Below are 14,977 nucleotides of genomic sequence, written 5' to 3' on the forward strand. Positions count from 1 at the left end.
TTATTTTCCATGATCAAAAAAATCGAATGCCAAAATATATAGGCATTTAGAATTTATTTTATTATAACAATTGAGGTACTGGTAAGCTTCTGAATTGCTTTAAAATTGTAAATATATCAATAAAACATCATGTCCAACTGATACCTACATATATAGTGGCATTTCATTTTAATCACAGAAAAAATGCAGATTTGGTTCTTTTAATCAGAAGTGGGGGGGTGCAGAGTATTTGCAATTTTTAAACGGAGAAAACTAGGATCCCTGAATTCCCACAGCCACCATCCCACTTCTCTAGTGCTCTGAAAGTACAGGAGAAGGTGCAATCATGCACACCATTCTGCTCCCCATGTAAAGACATTTGCCCCAGAAACAGGTCCCAGAAGCAAAGCACGTGTCTAAGTGTAAAGTTCTTCCATAATTACAGAAGGAAAATAATTAATAATCTTCTACTCCAGGACCGTCCAAGCCACATGGCTTGTGAGTGGTTAAATTATGGCCTGCGGGCCCAAAAATTCTCTGGTAGGGTAAAGGATGGTACCATTAACCCCCACAGCTGCCAGAGCCACTGTGTTGGCAGGGCCAGCACACAGGGAATTAACCCCACTACTGCTCGTTCTGCTGCTCTAGCCTAGCTCAATCCCAAAACAGCTTTAATGCAGAAGTCACTGGCAAAGGTGTATATCTTATGGTACACTGGAGGCCAGACTGGGTATAGCACAATGGAGTCCTGGTCCATAGCTGGGACTCCTAAGAACTTCCATAAGTACAACAAATTGACATAATCCCTCCTCACCTGAAAATCAAATCAGCCAATGAAAGCATGTCCATTGACATCAGTTGGAAGTGGATCAGGCCCCAAGTACTGCAGGATGCAGAGCTCAGACTGTAAGTTCCTTGGGCCGTTTTCCTTAAATTTAGTTAAAAAATAGTAACAACAAAAAGGGCAAAAGCCTCGTATGGAGCCACAGAAATGGGGAGGTGGATGAATTCTTACTGCCTCCAAGATCTCACTGTGTGTTTGCGTAGCACCTACCATGCCAAAGTAGTGGTCTGGATGGAAGCCTCAGGCACCACCATAACCCCAGTAACAGATAATTGCAATGGATTCTGAGTGGATGACAACAGACTGCTCTGTGGATCTTACCCAAGTACGGTACAGAACACAGATCTTCATCAGTGCCATAGGTTCTCCACTGTGCTCCGCGTGCCTGATCCCCTCTCTCGGCAAGCACCAGGGAAGAGTTCCCTATCCTGGTGCTCAGATACTGAGACAGCTGCTCCCCCAGGCTCCGGCAGTTCCACCTCATGTTGATGGACTCACGGTCACACTCATACGTGGCTAGTGACTGCATGCTCATGGTAGCGTTGACACCCTGCCAGGAGACTCCCAGGCACTGCATGGCCCCAATATTGAAGAGTCGGCTCCGGGAGACCCATTTCCACTGTTGTGCTGGGGTGCTGGTGTTACAGGCTTTAGAGATCTTCACCAGGGAGTCCTTGGTTTCCAGGCAGCCTGACAGGCCAGTATTGTAGATCAGGAACACCTTGGAATCTGGAAGACAAAAAGGGCAAAGCCAGAGAAAAGGGATTAGGGCAGGGGCGAGCAATTATTTCGGGTGCAGGGCCACTTAACTTTTCTCTTGTGCTGCTGCTGGGCCAGGGGACCAAGGGACCCATCACAGGCTGGACAAAGACCCTCTGCAGGCTGGATCCAGCCCACAGGCCACATTTTGCCCACCCCTGGATTAGGGCCTGATACAAATGTGAGTGGTTTCTGCTGTGACACAAGCCTGGCTCCAGTTACAAGATCCAAACCCTGCTTCTGCTGCAAAGTGCAAATGGATCTTAAGAGAAACAAGGGGCATGCCAGATTTCACCAGAGCCATAGGCCATCGAAGTCCAGTGTCCTGCCTCCAGCAGCAGACAAGCCCTCATGCTTTACAAGAAAGGCAGCCTTCCACGTGGTCATGTGCATGGATGCTTGATGCTGGGGCGGGGCACTGCTGTCCCCTACGGTCTTTCAGGTAATCAGTTCATAGAATTTAATTGCTTTCATCCCAGCCTGTCCAGCTTACTAATGCTCTTACTGATCATGACAGGTCACTCACTCCCTGCTCTACATTAGAATACCCACACTACAGTAACTGGGACTTACCCTACAGAAGTGAAGCAAAGCTGATACAACATTAAATCTGCTTCATTCAGGGTTACATTTACAGCTGTTTACCTCAGTCCAATGGCTGCAAGAGCACGCAGGAGTACCTTACTGAGAAACTGCCTGCAAGCCCTCCTAAGCAACTGCCCCTCCCCTTCTGAAATGGTCTAACCCCCGGGCTTTGTCCATAGCTAGCAACTGCATGTAAAGTACTTTGTTAACAGGCCAAGGACTTTAAAAAGGTATTGTTTGGAAGTCTTACAAATAACAGAATTCCTGATCAAAAGGAGCCAGGCCCCATTCTAAAACTGTAAGGGAAGGAAAGAAACTGAGGTAAGGACACAACGTTTGGGCACAGAGACATGTGGGGGATTGCAGTTTAGTGTCCCACTTTTCTGTATTACATAATTAGCTGTGTAACAGAAGCTGGGTTCATGCTCCCCTTGGAAGCATCCTGGATTGGCTGCTGCCATAGACAGGATACTGGATACATAGGCTTAACCTGAGAGTCAGTCAGTGCAGTCTAAGGACTGCACTGGTCGGGACTCCTATGTCGGGAGTCTGGGGACTTGGTTAGTATTCTCAGTCTTACTGCACGACCATGAGCAATTTGCTTCTCCTTTGTGTGGAATGTGAGGTCCCAGGGCTGAACCCCTGGGTACGGGGCTAGTATAGCACCTAGCACAACCAGGGCCTGATCTCAGTCCAGACCTCCAGATGATGCTGTTATAGAAATTACATCACCAAAGTGACTATGGATCTGTGCCAGGATGGAAGTGACTGTAGTGATAACATACTACTGCATTCTCAAGACTCATTCTCATCGCCATGTAGCTTCATAACTGGTTTATGAAGTACAAGTGTAAAACTCGGGTATCAGAATAGGTCTGAAAATTCTGGCAAAAAGGAACCTCTTTAGCAACGAAATTCAAGTATCATAAAAACCTGAACTTCCTTTGCCTGTTCCAAGTTCAGTAACTGAAGCTAACAATCCAATGAACCCATTAAAAAGCTGCTAAGATAGTCTTGTAGCAATGTATTTCACACTAGCTTTGCAACAGGGAAAGAACAGCTGTCCCTATCACTGCCAATACTTTCCAGTCTAAAAAAATATGGCAATGCAGGAAAATAAAACAGTGTCAGTCAGTTTTATGTGCACTTAGGGACCTGTTAAAAATACTGGAACAAACAATACTTGAAGGTCTTACATCACCTAATTCATGGGCTCTGCCCTCCTGATAGAAAACACTCTTGGAAAAATTAAATAACGCTTACGATATAAGGTGAAGCTTTTTCTTCACTTCTTTGGACCCTGCAGGTACTGCTTGGTGCCTGTCTTCTTATGCCTTCCTTCTGGGGCAGATATTGATTTTTCCTCACAGTTAAATGGTTATCAGAGGAAAGTTAGATGCTCAGTACAATGGCAGTCAAGCACCTAGCTCATAGCTCTGACAATCCCCGCATTTTGCACAGCAGGAAATGCTGAAATAAAGAAAGGGGAACTGATTCCTCATGACCATCCCCATAGCACCAGTGGCAGAGCTGGGAACAGAAAGAATATTAAGCCTGATCTTGCCAGTAGGCACCATTGTCTTTTAGCTTAAGTGACACTTTGCATTTAAATTGCACTTTGGTTGCTGTTGTGTTTCTGCAGATTGGTCAACCCCACTGTGCCTGAGTCTATTCACTTGGAAAGTTAACCTGCTCTTAAAACCAGACAAGAATGCTATTATAAATCTGTGCAACAGTAAGCCTCCCCTTCTGAACAGTGTCAGAATCAGCTTCTCTCCACTTAACATGTTATAGCAGGGCATGCTAAAATACAGTCTCTGGGCCAGATACAGCCTATGGAGCCATTGGATCTGGCCTGCAGAGGTGGAGGGCCTTCCTCTACCTACACTATGCTGGGGCTGGGCAGCAAGGAGTTGCACTGGGGCCAGGCAGCTCGAAGCTGTATCACCATTGTTTCTCCCTGCCTCCCAATACCTGGCTATAGTGTGGGCACAGCTTCCAGCCACCGGGAAGCTACACGGCCTGGGTAGCTTCAAGATACGTTTGTGCTGCAGCCAGGAGGTAAGGCGGGAAGAAGCAGCAGGAGCACACATGGAGCTTCCTGCTGCTTAGCCCCAGCTCAGGTCCTCACTGGCTGGTGCTGCACCTGGGGCATAGTGGGCGCAGAGAGAAGTGCTGGAGTTGCTTGCACAGCTTCCCCCGCTTGGAAGCTACACCCGCACCCTAACTAGGGAACTGGGAGAAGCAGTGACAGTGTAGGAACAGCTTCCAGATGCCTGGGCTTTGGCCTTGGAGCAGACAAACCCTCCCCACTCCCAACTGCCAACATGCTGTCTACATCAGACTGGGGCCAGGTTGTTCTGGTCCCCAGCTAATAACGCCCCTTTGTTACAATATCACTGTTAAATGGGCAGGTTTAGGTGCACTTTACTCAATTATAAAGAAAATGGCAAACTGAGAGGCAAAACTTCCCTCTGTATGGATCCTAGAGTATTAATAGACAAATGAGCAGAGTAGAGAACGGAAGCATGTCAGATTTCTTGGAAGGGATACAAACACCCCCCCAAAACAGACACCTTTAATGGCCCTAGTGCAGCTGCTTGCATCCTCCCTGCCACATACCACAAGCAGTCCAGATCTTTGGCGGACAGCAGGGGCCTGTCCAGAGTCCAGGTCAGCTGTGGTAGGCAGCCAGAAAGCTGCAAGCAACTGCACCAGGGTCTACAAAGTCCCAGTGCAGCGGATGGCAGGGAAGCTGCAAGGGGCCCAATCCTTCTTGTGGCAGCTCAACCCTGGCACGTGTGCATCCACTGCTGGCAACGAGCCAAAATGGGGCCCTGCAGACCCCAATGTAACTGCTTGCAGCCTCCCAGCTACCTGCCACAGCCAGCCAAGTCTCTGGGCCAGCCCCTGCCGCCCATCGTGGAACCCAGGCTGTTCCCAGCAGGCTGTGTTGAGGCTGCAAGCACCTGAACTGGGGTCTGTGGAGTTCCAGCCCAGCTCATTGCCAGCAGCAGGTGCGTGCATGCATGCCTTGAAGCAGACAGTGGAGAAGGGCCCCCGGCTGCGCAGACACAACAAAGATTGGGGCCCTCATGGCTCTCCCACCATCCACCCCGGCATGCTAACATCTTCCAAGTACAGGTTGCAGGTGTTTTTGGCACGCCCCCCAAAAATGTTGCCAACCCCTGTACCAAGTCCTGGGCTGACCCAACCATAAAATAAGCATTGTGATTCTCAAGATGCTAAATACAGGTGCCTATACACAGATTACGGTGCTGAATTTTTAGAAAGCAAGCTTGAAAGCACTGGCTCCAAGCTCTACAAATATATACTGAATGCTATCACGTTGAGATGTTGCTGTGTGTTTTTCATACAAGATTGCAAAGAAGACCCTGGATGTGTCTGCCTGGGTTCTCAATATAATGACAACATCTCACTGCCATGGATGGCATAAAGCCTCTTAGGAATTGCTGTCCTCCTCAAGCTTACACATAAAAGCCACCTTTTCATATCCCTTCCATATAATTTATCATTCCCCAGGCCCTGACAACAAAGCCCCCACCACCACATGGGAGTTTAATGCAAATGCCAAAGTCATGGTCAACCAGAAAAAGAAGAAATTCTAAGCCCTGCCTACAAAGCCTACTGGTACACAGTAGGATGACCACACCAAGCTAAGGTTCACTGGAGTATCACACTTCCTACCAGCCTTGCCACTCCACATGATATAGAGAGGGACAAAGATCACTAAAGTTCTCCCAGACAAGCATGTGTTTTTTAGTGTGTAGACAAAATCGGGGCCCTAAATTGAAGCAGTGGGTTTTTAAACAACACCACTTCAATTTAGGGCTGATTGAGCCCCTGTGTCATGCACACACCCTGCTGACTTACCTACCTCTCTGGTGGGGAGGGCAAGCTGCCAGTGGGCAGAGCAGTCCCTGGGCTGCAGTGGGAGCTGGTGTTTCCCTCTGTGGCAGCGGTGGCCCCCCCGGCCACACCCACCCACAGGCACCCCTTGTCGGGTAGTCCCAGGGGGCACTGCAGCTGTGAAGGGAAGCATTGGGCCCCCATGCAGCTTAGGCAGGCAGGCTCCAGGGGTGCGGGGAGGCGGAGATCAAGCTCACTGCTTTTTTTGGGCAGAGCTACTTTCCCAAGCTTCTGCCAGGCTGCCTGCAGGGCTTCCTACAGAATCGTGGAGCTGCACAGAGCCCAGCGCTTTGCTCCATAGCTGTAGGGGCAGCAAACTAAAATTCCTTGAAGGAGTTTTAGTTTGCTGTGCCCAAAGTCATTTAAGGCACATTACTTTGCCAAATTTCCTACAGCGGCTAGAATTAATACACAATACACCGTCAAGGCATGCAAACACCCACACCATTAAAGTGGTGCAAAAGCATTTAGCCCACTTTAAAGTCTCATTCACACATGCCTCTCATTTCGTTTACACACGGTCTTAGTGTTTTTGGCTTGAAGTAGTCATAATAATGCCTAATTAGAAAAAAAAACCCTAATGTGTGGCATCATTATAATGAAGTTCAAGCCACTGAAGGAAGGAAGAAAGTTGAAAGATGCGAATATTGCGGGCAGGAGTATGCTAGCAATGCAACAAGAATGAAGAAACATTTAATAACATGTAGAAACTGTCCTGAAAGAGTACAAGCCATATACAGAAAGCTAATAGAACGAAGTGGTAGAACAACATTGTCTAAGAAAAGTCTACTTCAGCAATCCTATGCAAGTAAACCAATTAATATGTTAAAAAACACACAATATAGACTAGCATCTATACTGTTTTAAAACATTATAATTTTTGAAGTTGTTAATGCAACTCTAGACTATTATTTATTTATTTAAAATATTTCTATCCTGCTTTTCTGTTTGCACTAAGCACCTGAAGTGGCTTAGGCTTAACAATTTATATATTTAAAATTACATAATAGAGAAATACTTAGCTATTTCAACCCAGCAGAGCAAGTTTAGTCCTCTGGTCAGTAGCAGAGGCCAGAATGTACTTCCCTTTCGCTCTGCAGTCCCAGGGCAACTGGGCAGCAAGTTGAGCAGCAGAGTTTTCTTTCTAGCAGGGAGGAGGGAAGCAAGCTCCCTGCCAGGCATCTCCTTCTCCTTCTGATGGATAAGGCCAGACCAGAATAGGCTAAAATAAAAATTTTTTCCCGCTTTTGTTGCAGGAATTCAGTAGCTCAAGTGAAATAGCAGATTTGCAAAAAATGGAAAATGAAAATGTTGAGCTGCCAGGTCTGGGGAAAGAAGAAGCAGGTTCCTCACTTTCAAGATCGCTGTCACCAGATATGTTTCATAGGGTTTCGTAGGGTCAGAAGGGACCTGAGCAGATCAAGTCCAACCCCCTGCCATGGCAGGAAAGAATGCTGGGGCCAAACAAGCACAGCTAGGTGATTATCCAGCCTCCTTTTGAAGACCCCCAGGGTAGAAGCCAGCACCACTTCCCTTGGAAGCTGGTTCCAGATCCTAGCTACCCTGACTGTGAAGTAGCGCCTCCCGATGTCTAGCCTGAATCTACTCTTAGTCAACTTATGGCCATTATACCTTGTTACTCCCGGCAGTGCTCAGGGGAACAGCAACTCTCTCAATGCCTGCTGGTCCCCCTTAGCAAGTTTACAGACAGCCACCAGATCCCCTCTCAGCCTTCTCTTGTGGAGGCTGAACAGGTTCATGTGATCCACCGTGAGTAGCTGTTCACGACGGTCAAGCTTTTTATAAAGCTTTGTGGACAAAATGCCAAAAGAAGATCAAGAAAAAGCAAATGAGACATTAGCTCGAGCTATATTTACAAGTGGTACACCTCTTTCCATAACTGAAAATCCATACTGGAAGGAACATTACAAACTAATTTGCCCATCATATAAGTTACCGTCACATTATCGCTTATTACATTCTTAGATAGAGAGTATGACCGAGTTCAAACAATGGTTATTCAAAGGATTGGTCAAACAGAATCACTGACCAATCACTCTGATGTTGGATGGATGGACTGATATACAAGGAGATTCTTTATTGAACATTATGTTGGTAACACCTGAACCAATATTCCTGAAAGCAATCGTTACCAAATCTTCTCGTCATACAGGTGAATACATAGCCAAAGGACAGACTGTAGAGATTGAAAGTGCAGGTCCCTTCAGGGTACAAGCCCTTGTAACTGATAATGAGAGTAACATGAAAGCTGCATGGCAAATATTAAAGACAAAGTATCCTCATTTAATAGGATCTGGTTGTCTTGCTCATGGGCTGAATCTTCTGGCAAAGGACACAGTAAGTTTGGATACAATGAAGACAATATTGGCAAACTGCAAAGCAATTGTGAAGGCATTCAACAATCATGTTGCTAATCAGATTTTGAAGAAATTACAGAAAGAGAAGCAGGGGAAGGAAAGTGCACTTTTGTAGCCAGGTAAAACTAGATGGGGCTCGGCTACAAAGTATTTACTTAGTTTGCTGCAAACAACAACTGTTTGCAGTGTGCTTCAGTAGATGACACAGTATCCCAGTTTATTCCCATGAACATTCGAAAGCAGATTCTCGACAACTATGTGTTCTGGGTTCAAGTTCAAGCAGCATTTAATTTGCTACTACCTGTTTCAGTGGCTATCAAGAAACTTGAAGGAGATGCACCAAGCCTTTCAAATATTCCAGAGAAATTCAGACAACTGAATGAAAATCTAGTTGAGCTTTTGCTTTCTTCACCTCTATCCAAAAAAGAAGTAGTAAAACAGATATTTACTAAGAGATCTGAGTTTTGTTCTCATCCAGTTAATCTGGCAGCAAACCTTTTGGATCCTCAACACAGAGGACACCAATTATCAAAAAATGAATTATCTACTGCTCTTGATACACTTATGGAAGTAGGTAAGAATGTCCCCAACGTCAACGAAACAGCTGTGATGCCAGACACTGCCGAGTACTGAGCAAAAGAAAAACTTTGGAGCAAAGACATCATTTGTCGGGCAACAGAGAATATGTCTCCTCTCACATGGTGGAAGGGAAACTAACACCCGCCTGTTGTCCAGGATTGCTTTAAGCATCCTAAGCATTCCCCCAACAGCAGCTTCTTGTGAATGGAACTGGAAAGCTTTCAGCTCAACCAAGACAAAAAAGAGGAATAGGCTAACAAATGAACACACCGCTAAGCTGGTTTCTAGTTCTCAAAATCTCTTGCTTCTGGAGAATCAGTCAGAAGCACAATTAGTGAAGAAGATGCAGTGTGATGATAAACTGCACTTGCCCATAGACTCATGGGTAAAACCATCCTTTAGCAAAAGACAATGTGGTTTAAGTAGTTCTGAATCAGAGTTGTCTCAATCTAATTCTGACATGGGACTAAAAAGTAGTGCAAGCGATTCCACAGGTAGTGACAGTGAAACTGGAGGTGCTGCAATGACCTCAGTGGAAGAGAGTTAAACTCTGTTGAAGTAGATGAGTGGACAGCTGCGGCATATCATGCACAGCTCTTTGGGTGTGCTAAAATTAGTGTGTCAACAGTTTTCAGTGCTTTGGGTTTTTTTCTTAAATTTACACAAATAATGTAAGGGAAGTACATGTTATTGTGTATGGTCTTTACATTTTTAAAGTATTCCAATAAAAATAATTTCTTTCCAAATAAGGCTTTGAATTTGTTTGAATATAACATTTAAACCACATTAAGTATGCTGTATTTAATTTTTTTCCTAATCAAATATGTCAGTTCAAATACTTGTGGCTATTGGGACATAAAATTAACATGGAAGGTACTTTTTTAGTGTTGTTTACTAAATATAAGTCAAATAAGCATGCTAAATCAGATCACGCTCTATTTAGGGCATTGGAAAATTTTCCAATTCAAAATTTTCTGGAAAACCCACATCTCTGCATGACATGGGTTGCCATGGGTCCCAAAGAACCAGAAGGACATTGCAAAGGTATCCAGTGTTGGGCACTGGGATTATTGTTCTTCCATTTTATTTTGTGATGGGTCAGGAGTTTCAGACTTTTAACAAAATAACGCTTTTAAGTAGAACTTAGTATAGTTTCCATAGTCTTACCTCACTCCCCTAACAAAAACACCAAGTAGTCCTGCAGCATGAGTACCTGATACACAAGCCTACTATGGGACTGAAAGTTCTACATTTGTACTATGGTACCATTTTGGTAAAAACGTTACTACAAGTAAGCCCCAATCAGCAGCACTATATATACCACTCCAGCAGAACTCTTAGTTGTAGGTTGCTGTAGCATTGCTAAGCTCATGGTAATATACTAGGGGTGCACTGATAAATGAGCCAATACCAATGGCCGATAATTAACAAGCCATATCAGCGAATACTAATCTGATTGCTGATATGCAGCCCAGCAGCTTGGAGACCAGCATCCAGCATCCGTTAAAGGGAAAGGGGCAGGGGAAGGGAAGAGGCATGGGGGGTGACACATGAAGGCCCCCATGGTGAGGGAGGGAGTAGAGCTAGGTCTGAGGCAGGGGCAGGCGCTGAACAGCTGAGGCAGGGCAGGGGACAGAGCTGTGAGTGGCTTGCCTGGGGAACTGGGGGAGCAGCGGCTCCCACTGCTGTGTACACCCCCAGGGGAGGCATGGGGAGCATGTGCCCCCCCCGCTCCTGCCCCTGCTGCACCACTCTAGGAGGGAGGTCCCGCTGGTTTGAATGTTAGCAGAGCAGCACCGGGAAGGGAACAGCCCTACTGGAAGCTTCACACACTATGTGCAGGTTGAGGGCGGACTGCTGCTGCAGGCTGGGGCCAGGGGCAGCACCGGTCTCTTTCTGGCGGGGGAGCTGGGCTGGGGCTGTGCTCAGGGCGGGCTGTGCTGGGGAGCAATGGGGGGGCTACTACAAATTTTCAGGTGGCTACAGCTCCCCCTCCCAGCACCAGAGTTGTCACCCATCCCAAGCACAACCCTGGCCCAGCCCCCTGCTGAGAAAAGCCCAGTGCTGGCCCCAGACCGTAGCGGCAGCCCACCATGGTCCCACGTGCAGATCCAGGGGCCACATGCCCCCCATACCTCCCCCAGGGGTGTGCACAGTGGTGGGAGCCACCCCCCCATGACCCCTGGATGAGCCGCTTACAGCTCCGTCCTGCATCCCACCCTACCCCAGCTGGGCAACAACTGCCCCTGTCCCAGCCCCACTCCCTCCCTCACCAAAGGGGCCTTGATCTTCCCCCCACACACCCCTTCCCTCCCAAGAGACTCACCAGCTGGATGATACTCTCCAACCTGCCAGGCTGGAGCTGTGCACACGTGCACAGTATTTATCAGCAACTTTATCGGCCACATCGGCCAAAAAAAAGCCAACTGCCAGTAATGTAAATTTGCCTTTTATCAGTCCCGATATGATGTGGATGAAATGTATCAGTGCACCTCCATAATATACTATGCATTAGTATTTAAATATAGCACTTTTGTATGGAAGAAGTATTGTCAACCTATCAGCAGAAATAACAGATTTACTGCTAGCACTTCAGTGTCAATAAATGACAAGGTACAGCATAAGGACTCAATTGGCTGCTTATGTTAATACTGTACCCATAATTTAATAGTCGAGACTACTAGCTTGCCCTGCTTATGCTGAGAAACATTCATGGCAGTCATGCACTACTGACCTGCTTTGTTGGATGGTAAGCAACAAGCTGGCTGCAGGAATCAGAGTATATAGACAGGGTGCAGAATCTTAATGGCTGCAGAAGGGACAAGAGGAGAGTAGGAAAGATGGTGTTGTTGGGGAAGAAGAAAAGAATTGCCACTGGATGACAGAAAGTGAACAAGGGTTTCAGTAGAAGATTCAGATCTGAAGCTTTAAGAGGTAGCATGATTCTGGGGGCAAGACCCCAGACTAGGACTCAGGAGACCTCAGTTCTCTTCCTGGCTTTGCCACTAACTTGTTGTATGACCTTATACAACACACTTCATTTCTGTGGCTCTCTCCTCCCAGCCTTTGTCTGTCCTGCTTTTTTTTAACAATTTGGATGGGGCTGCCTCATACTGGGTGCACATGCAGTGCCTAGAACAATGCACCCTCATATTGACTGGGATAACCCACACCCTACCATATGAATTCTATTATGGAGTAAGGTTTAGACCATTAGGATAAGTACAGACAGTCAAAAAGCCTGAGGCTGAACTGATTCAATCTTCACAGGTTAGTCTTAGCTGCAAAAATTGAACCAATAAGCAAATGAACAGGCATTCACTTTTGATTCAGGAAATGTAGCCACATGCCTGCAGTGGCTCAAGCCAGAAGCCAAGGGGTGTTAAAACAGTTCGCTTGCATGTAGCCAGCATAGGCTGTGTATTTGCTTTCTCTTCCTGCTGCTCCCAAGGTCTCTGGGATGTGCAGGTCAGACTCACAGCAGCTGGACTCTGCAGGGTTGCTCATCACTTCCTCTTCCTGCTTCCAGGGGCCTCTGGGATTTGTAGTCTACAGTTGCAGCCAACACTAAGTAAGCAGGGCAGGGCAGCTCTGCACTTGGGGGAAGGGAAGTTTAAGCCCCCTCCCTGGCCCCAGTCTCCAGCAGGGGTTTGCCTGGGGTCAGTCAGTCAGCCAGTGAGGCCAATGAGCCAGCCCTCACTGCTCCAGATAGGGAGCAGGCAGGAGGGCCAGCCCTGCTCTCTGGAGCAGACAGCACAGCCCAGCCCAGGGCTGATGCAAAATGTCAGGATGCTGGGGTACAGAAGTTTCATAAACCAGTTTGACCTAAATCAGTTAGGTCTGATACTACATTCAACCAGGTTTATCTTACACCAGTTTCAGCCATTTTGAAACTGGTTTATGTACACTGAACATCTGTTTTGTTACAGCTTCAAACCAGTTTCTGATCACTTAAGACAGTTTATGTGTAACTTCTGTCCCTAGCCTTAGAGTCAGCATCCAGGGATTTGTTGCTCCACGCAATAAATACTATTGGTATTTTGTAGCCAAGTTAATACCACCTCCCATTTCCGAGGCAAGTAAAAATGTTTGGATGCCAAAGTCTTGTCTGGCATGTGCAAGAAATTAAACCTCGTGAAAAGTAAGTGCACTTCACATAGCTTAAAATAGCATAAACCCACCTTAACTATACACCTTTGCCACAGATGTGCCAGTACAGCCCTTACAAGAAACTTCACAGTATTAAAGGACAAAGGAAGGTTTAGCTCATGAGTCTGATGTGCCTTAGGCTGGACTTCACTTTTTCCAAATGCTGGGGAAGATGATCTCATTTTCCAAAGTACACACCTGCATCTAAATGAACATCCAGTCAGCCCAGCTATTTGCACTTCGGTTAGCCGAAATAAGCATCCGGTCACCCAGATGTCTGTACTTGGGTAGATTTTTGATCAAACATGTGACAATTCGAAAATCATATTTGTTACTGTATTCCATTCCCTTAAATGGCTGAACCTGCCCTCCTGGGAATATAGTTACTCCACAGCTTATTACATGTTTTGTTAATTGTTATATTTACCCTTTGTATGGTGCTTTTTCTTCAAAGAACTTTATACACAGTTGCCACCACCCCTTCGACAGACAGGGAAACTGAGGCTGAGAGGTTGTGACACGTGTTTCCCTCTTTGAGACCCCCGGCAAAGGGCTTTGAGCCAAGGACTGGGACTCAGAGACCTAGTTCTATGACTAGCCCTTGAACAAATCATTTCAACCTTCATGCAGCTCAGTTTCCAAATCTGCAAAGTGAGGACAAGGATACTGTCCTCTTTTGTAAAGCACTTTAGATCACTGGATAAAAGTCAGGTATTGTTACTATATAAGCCACAGAAATAGGACTTATATCAGGGGTGGACAAAATACAGCCCGCGGGCTGAATCCAGTCCACAGCTGCCCCTGTAGTGCTCTGCATGGAGCTGAACCCCACCAGCTCCTCCTAGCGCAGTCCACACCAAGCTCTGCCCCACACCCACAGACCTGGGCCCCAACCAGTGTGTGCAGCTTCCAGTGGGGCTGTTCCCGGTGCTACTCTGCTAACCTTTACACCAGCGGGATCTTCCCTCCTAGAGTGGCGCAGCAGAGGCAGGAGCGTGGGGGAGCCACTGCTGGAGGCAAGGGGAACAAAGCGGCACCTGCCCAGCTACAGCTGCCCCAGGAACAGCCCTGATAGTAGCTGCACACTGTCCAGAGCACAGGCTGGCGGGGCTGTTCTGCTCCCCTCGCCTCCAGCTGTGGCTCCTTTTCCTGCTCCTTGCTGTGCTGCTCTAATCAGGGGGGAGCTTCAGCTGGGTGGCTGCTGCCTCTGTGTGCTGGGCTCTGGCTCCAGTTCCCAGCTGCCTTCCACCCACTCTGCCTGCCTGCATGTGGCAGCTCACTGCACTGAGCAGGTGGAAGGCAGCCGGAAGCTGGAGCCAGAGCCTAGTGCACTGTGGCAGGACCTGTCCTGCTACAGCAGTAGGGACAGAGGCAGGGCCCATAGCTGGAGGAGAGGGGAGCAGAACAGCCCTGCTGGCCCAGGGCCCCAGATAGTGTACACAGCTTCCAGTGGGACTAGTCCCAATGCAGGTGCTGCTCTTCTCCCACCACCTCCAGAAGCACCTCCTCTTCCCACTTTTGCCCCTGCTGTTCTACTCCAGGTGGGTATGGAGGAAGCTTCAGCTGGGCAGCTCCCATTGGAGGCAAAAGAAACAGAACAGCACCAGGAACAGCCCCACTGGAAGCTGCGTGCTGGCTGAGGCCAGGACTGGGGCCAGCCCAGGCCGGGCCAATGGCTGTGGGCGAAAGCACAGCGGGGGCTGCCCCAGGTGGGGTTCAGTCCCATGCGGAGTGTCACAGGGGTAGAGGTGGACCGATATATTGGTCCATATCT

At 47.4% G+C, this 14,977-nt stretch overlaps 1 protein-coding gene across 1 annotated transcript in view; it reads right to left on the reverse strand.

Moving 5' to 3' along the window:
- MRC2 (mannose receptor C type 2) overlaps positions 1-14,977 on the reverse strand; it is a 108,322-nt gene that overhangs the window by 57,336 nt on the left and 36,009 nt on the right. The window contains exon 2 of the mRNA XM_019548485.1: positions 1,148-1,552. Within this exon, the coding sequence (XP_019404030.1) occupies positions 1,148-1,552 (405 nt within the window). The remainder of the gene's footprint in view (positions 1-1,147; positions 1,553-14,977) is intronic.

The sequence above is a fragment of the Crocodylus porosus genome, unplaced genomic scaffold, assembly GCF_001723895.1.
Source record: "Crocodylus porosus isolate Cpor-Errol unplaced genomic scaffold, CroPor_comp1, whole genome shotgun sequence".
In the NCBI taxonomy this organism is placed as follows: domain Eukaryota; kingdom Metazoa; phylum Chordata; order Crocodylia; family Crocodylidae; genus Crocodylus; species Crocodylus porosus.